Raw genomic sequence first — 6,177 nt, 5'->3', positions numbered from 1 at the left:
AAATAAATAATTATTACGAATTACTTATCAATTGATAAGCTAACATTTTTAGGTGCTTAAAAAATTATTAATATTTATTTTATTTTATTTTGAATAAATTATAAACTGCAAATGTGTAATGTGTTTCTAAAAATTGATAGGTATATTATTATAAAATTATATTTAAAATAAAAAAAAGAATATTAAATGTATGTTTTATATTTTATTGTAAGTTGGTTTGTTTTAAAAAATAGACATGATAAGTAAACAAATAAACAATAGGTAGTTCTCTGTGTTTTTACTTGAATTTTCTTCCTTATAAACTTAAAAATAAAAATTAATTATTTTAAATTACAATGCAATTCTATGGCAACAAAATTGTATACAAATTGCTGTTTATCTTAAGATAGGTATTCTCTGCAATATCCAGTGACTCGGTGTTATTTATTTTATGTATAAAAAAATATATATGTATTGAAATGTCTTACAATAAATCACAATTACAAAAAGAATATAAAAAGGTATTCAATTCTTCTCAAAGGTAATATAACATACTAATGGTTTATATAAAATTACAATTTGACTCTGCTTTTATTATTTTGTTTTAATACAAAGTCTTAATTGTTAACCAAACAATAATAATTATGAATCATTTTAAAACTCTATGGATAAATAGTATAAATTTATAATTAACTCTAGCATCTATACTTTAAACAAAAAGTTTAATTGTTTTTCCTTATATAAAACTAATCAATTCAACACTTACTAGATTAACTATTTTCAAATTTAATTAAAGCTGATGTCATAGTAGAAAGAGTAAACAAAAACATAAAATAGATATCTAAATCATAACAATTTTTATTTTTATTTTTTACTTTTTTATATGCTATTACATTGATTTTATCGAGAATAGTATTGTACTCAATATTCAGACACGCCTAAATATTTATTTTATTAATAACACACTATAATAATAAGCAACCGTTCATTAAATTATGTCACGGTCATTGAATACTGAAAATCATAGACACTAGAGTACTATATAGGGTATAATATCGTGTTTTGTATTAAATAATTGCTATGAGTCGGTAAATATCGTATTTCGGAAAACCATGGCATACATTTTTTAAAACTTGAATAATTAAGTAAATTATAATTTTTATTTAGGAGGATTAGATTAGAAAGATAGTTAGAAACTCAGTGATTTAATCTAATCAAGTCTTCATTATTCCCAATAGCATTAATAATCGTATTTTAAAACTATTTTACAATAATTTTAATCACAACATAAATGATATAATACTAAAAGTATGATCATATAAATCATATCAATATAATTGTAAAACAGTAAAAATAAAGTTTAATTCAGTTGAAATAGAAATCTATTGGTTATTGTATATAACAGGGGTGGCCAGCGAGAAAAGACTCGCGAGCCACCAATTGTATTAATAAATATGGAAGAACCAAAATGTAAAAAAAAAATAGGTTATATTATTTTATACATATAATACATAAATTCATATTAAAAAAAATTTGTTTGTAAAAATGTTACGATTAAGATGCGAGCCGCAAAAGTCTATGTGGCGAGCCGCATGCGGCTCGCGAGACGCGATTTGCCCACCCCTGATATTATATAATAAAATATAATGAATAATTATTTTAACATTCTTCACAACTCAAAAATCAAACCTAATAAAGTAGCTGCCTCCATAAGTTATAATTCTATTAATTCTCATTTATTGGGTTAAATACTTAAAATATGTACTTCAAAGATAATAAAAGTTCAATTGTATAGCATTGTTTTATAAAACATATTAATGCAGATTTTAATATACAAATATATTTAGGAAAAACTCTGATGATATAAAAAGGAGTTCATTATCATTAAATAATCGACTTGTTTGGATACATGGAAAACCAAATACTTCTATACATAATAATAGTGAGTTAAATTAAACTATAATAATTATATAATACTAAATTATTTTACAAATATTAGATATAATATAAAAACATGTTACAAGTCATCCAATAGATTTATCAACTCCCAATATTAATACAAAATTTGGAAACACTTTTGATTGTTGAAATTATATTCTTTAGTTTCCAGTAATGGTAGAGAAATAAATCATTCATCTAAACAATCAACTAAATATGATAAGGATATCACTGATAATTTGAATCATAATTTATTGCAAGCAAAAAAAACTTATACAGTCATTAACATAACATTCGATGGATTTTCACAAGAAGTAAGACAGTATCATAAACTTATAGGGAGTTATTAATTAGTATTATTTAATTAGAAATACAAATTAATTTATTGTCTTAATACGTATTTAATTTTTAATTTTTATATTCACTTATTTTAGAAAATACAAATTACTGATCAGCCACAGAAGAAAATTAATAAGAAAATTAATGAATGTGATTTGGTAAATAGTTAATAATTATTATTACCTATTACAACTAATTAATTTTAAGTAATTAAATATAATAAGATTTCATATGAAATGTATTAAGGACATTTATAAATTATGATAACTTAAAACATTTACAACTTTTTTATGAGAATCCTTAAGTTTGGACATCGCCCAACCAAATTTGTTTCAGTAGAGTAATTTTGATTTTAAATTTTAAAAAACACCAAAGTAAAAAAATAAATTAAATACCCAAATTTACAAAGATGAGAAAAGTGTTTAGGTAAGTTTGATGTTGTGTGCTTAGGTAAATTATTATCGAAGTACTTTGTAGGTTGAAATTTCAATTTTTTTAGTGTAACTCAGGGATAATTGTTGTGTTTGAAAGAAAGAGTGGTGATATTTGATGTTCTTTTGTCAAATTTGACTATTCAGTTTTGACACCAGATTTCAATCCTAGAAACACGTCGATTGAATATGATTAGATATGGTTATTGGAATTATATGACCTGAGAGAATTGCTGCAATCATCAACATAATATGTAAAAGTATAATAAAAAGAAGTGAGTCGATCAGCAATAAAAATGGTATATAAGAAAGGAGCTGTTATTGCACCTTAGTCCTTGAGGAATACCGGCCTGTATTATAGATATAGTTGATAGGATAAGTGTCATTTGATGGTATATTGAAAATCATTGAAGTAAGATTTAAAGTTAAGGAGTGGGTAAGTAAGAAAAAAATAAAAATAGGAAGTAAGATATTTTTATTTTTTAAAAAGAGGCTTGTATTGTATATCTAATCAAACGTCGGTGTGACATTGATAATATTATTATATATGATATTGCAATCTAATACAATATGCAAGCATTTATAATGAGAATTTGATACTCGAGAGACTCAGTAGTGCCCGTTATTCTTTTTGTGAAAAAAAAAATGGTATGAAATGGTATACAGATAACAATTTATTTCCAAAAATACATTGGTTAAATAATTTTTTTTTTTGTATTAAATTGTCTGCAGAAAAAAAAAAAAAATAATAATGATGATTGCTCTATGACACTAAAAAAAGAACAAGATATTATTTCTTTAACTGATCCTCACGTGAAATTGTTAGACAACTGTTCATTAACAGACAATATAAAGGATGTGATTCAAAAGGAAAAAGATGATGAGTTTGACATAGTTTTTTTAAATGATCAACATCAGTTAGAAATTCAAACGATAAATATTTGAATTTATTACTTGGAGTACCTACTAAGATGTAGTCAAGTAAACAATGGAATTCAAAACAATAAATAATGTGTATGTATTGTTAATTCCTAGTAAATATTAAATATTTTGTATTATAAAATATTTTTTAGTTGTAAATAATTTTATATTTCATAAGTAATAGATATCTAAAAATAATATATCATGAGCCACGGCATTACTCAACTTCTATATAATATAACAATTTCAAAGTATTTCTAAGTTAATTTATCTATTATTTAGATTAAAGTCTCGAAATTGTATATTAATAAATTAATCACAATTGAAAATATTTAATTTAATGAAATACTATTATATAATATAAAATATTATAATTTAGATTTTGAGAAAAAAAATCTAAAAAAAAAAAACACTTAAAATGTATAAAGAGGGAAATAATTAATAAGTAACCACTCGGCTTATAGTAAAATAGATGTCGACAAAACTTCTCAATTCAATGTTAAATTTGAGCACAAAGATAAATCATTTTATATCAAAAGTTTAAAAACGATTCTGTACGAAGACGGTCTATCATAACAACTAATTATTTTTTTAAATTTAATAAATTATTCAGTGAAATCTTTTGAACTTTAAATTTATCATAAGTTTTAGATGATTTTGTAAAAATTAAATTAATATATAGACTCAATAATGTCACTATATGGTGATACTAATTATATAAACTATACATAGCAATTTATTTCTATGTATAATACACTAGTATGTATTTAAAATGAGATCACTTCTCAATAATATACTAATATATGCACAGGCCGTTGACTTAGAAGACCAACCCATATACCAAGGTTAATATAATCGAATAAACTAACTTATTCTTAACTCATATATCACACCTAACCATGGAGATTACACATTTAGACATTTAGTATATTAATATTTAATATTTTTTAAACGTTATTATTTATAGTATTCAAATTAGATTATTAAAATACAAACTAATAAAACAAAGCATAATCGTGTACTCATATTTTCTCTATAACATGAATATTCATACTAAACAACTCTCCTAATTCGATCATATATCTTACTAACTTTTGATATTCGTTTAACCAAGGTAAAGAGCACATAGATATGAGAAAATTAACATTAACTTATCCTAACCACAAGCTAACTCATATTTGGGTCCACATACTGTGAAAGTTATTTGAAATATTAATAATAAATAATGATGTATTGGTTTAATTACCCAACATATTATAAAAAACTTGCAGGAGTATATTTATTATCGATTCATATTTAGTGTTATAATTATTTTATATTTATGTATTAAATAATACATAATTATTTGTTTTAGTTATACTAATTGTACAAAAAAAAATTACTAATAAAGTATCGCTACAAAGTTTGAAGTTAAATTTAGTACAATATCAACGCATTACAAAGCTAAAATATTATCTCACTGATAATTAACAATTACAACGTATGAAATGTATTAATAATTTATTTCAATCGGTAAGTGATTTAAATGATACGAGTTAAATCCATTCATATCTATCTTAAAAGATCATTAATAATCAGTTTTGAAATAAATATTAATTCCTCTAAACTTTGAAATCATATATATTAAACAAAAAAAATATTAAATATATTTTATTAATTAATCTTTGTATAATATAATATTTTAATAAAATGAGATTACGTCACCATAAACCACTGTCTTCTTACCAAAAATAGCAAATGAGTTTATATAATATGTGTATTTGAATACTGTATAATGTCTTATTGTTATGACACAAAAAATAAAATATAAAAATAAAAATAATTTTGATCACTATAATAGAAAACAAAATATAATATATCTAGTTATTAGGCGTTAATAATAATGTTTTAAAAATAAGCCCTTAAATATAATCAAAATGTAAATAATAACGTATCCCAATGGCCTGTCACCGAGGGTAATGTCAAATAAAATAAAAATAAATAATTTTTTAAGTTTATATATTTAAAATACTTATGAATGTACTAATAGGAAATTTGTTTATCGAAAATAATGATATTCTCACCGTATGCACATAAATATGTTATAATGGTACAATTTATCATTATATTTCTTTTAAATGGGGAAAAAAGGTGAAAGATTTTGAGCTTATATTAGTTTCTCTAAAAATGGACAGCAAAAAACTTTTTTAAAACTAAATAAGGAACTTATTATTAAAATGGAGCATAGTAAAAATACATAAATAATATTTACTAAAACTTAACTTATAAAAGTAATATTTATATAAAATATAATCTATAATGTGCGCGTACATTTTGTGTAAATATTTATTGCGAATAAAATATGTCGGTATTCAGATTTTATAAAAGTATACAAGTAAATTATTAATAATTAGTCTGTAAGACCTTTAACAAGAAAATTCGTTTTTACAATATGAATAAACGCAGCAAATATTAACAAATTTACAATATATAATAATAGCTTAAACAAATACAATTACGTAGGTAGTTTAAAAACTTTTCTGTCGTAAATATTTTTAAATTATATTAGGTATCTTCAATTCTTTTTATT

General features: G+C 22.3%; 1 protein-coding gene across 2 annotated transcripts; it reads left to right on the top strand.

The window, feature by feature from the left end:
* The first annotated feature begins 301 nt into the window (after positions 1–301).
* LOC114122398 (uncharacterized) lies at positions 302–4,977 on the top strand. 2 transcript variants are annotated; one of them, XR_007604905.1, is made up of 6 exons: positions 302–520; positions 1,827–1,921; positions 2,083–2,231; positions 2,352–2,414; positions 3,420–3,701; positions 4,963–4,977. XR_007604905.1 is itself a non-coding variant. In XM_050203353.1 (5 exons), exons 1-5 carry the CDS (start codon positions 459–461, stop codon positions 3,630–3,632), a joined length of 582 nt encoding a protein of 193 aa, XP_050059310.1. In that variant the 5' UTR covers positions 302–458; the 3' UTR covers positions 3,633–3,752. The 2 variants fall into 2 exon arrangements, 1 of the variants encoding a protein (XP_050059310.1); XM_050203353.1 differs by lacking the exon at positions 4,963–4,977 and having other exon boundaries at positions 3,420–3,752.
* Positions 4,978–6,177: the final 1,200 nt, after the last annotated feature.

The sequence above is a fragment of the Aphis gossypii genome, chromosome 1 (genome assembly GCF_020184175.1).
Source record: "Aphis gossypii isolate Hap1 chromosome 1, ASM2018417v2, whole genome shotgun sequence".
NCBI classification, from domain to species: domain Eukaryota; kingdom Metazoa; phylum Arthropoda; class Insecta; order Hemiptera; family Aphididae; genus Aphis; species Aphis gossypii.
Note: the sequence above shows the minus strand (reverse complement) of the source record. Positions and strands in the feature narration are given on the sequence as shown.

What these genes read in the sequence shown, in the direction of transcription:
- LOC114122398 (XM_050203353.1), top strand. Translation starts at nt 459, where the DNA reads ATGTCTTACAATAAATCACAATTACAAAAAGAATATAAAAAGGTATTC. An exon ending in GTATTCAATTCTTCTCAAAG is followed by an intron (nt 521 to 1,826) that starts GTAATATAACAT and finishes AAATATATTTAG; the next exon opens with GAAAAACTCTGATGATATAA. An exon ending in TACTTCTATACATAATAATA is followed by an intron (nt 1,922 to 2,082) that starts GTGAGTTAAATT and finishes TATATTCTTTAG; the next exon opens with TTTCCAGTAATGGTAGAGAA.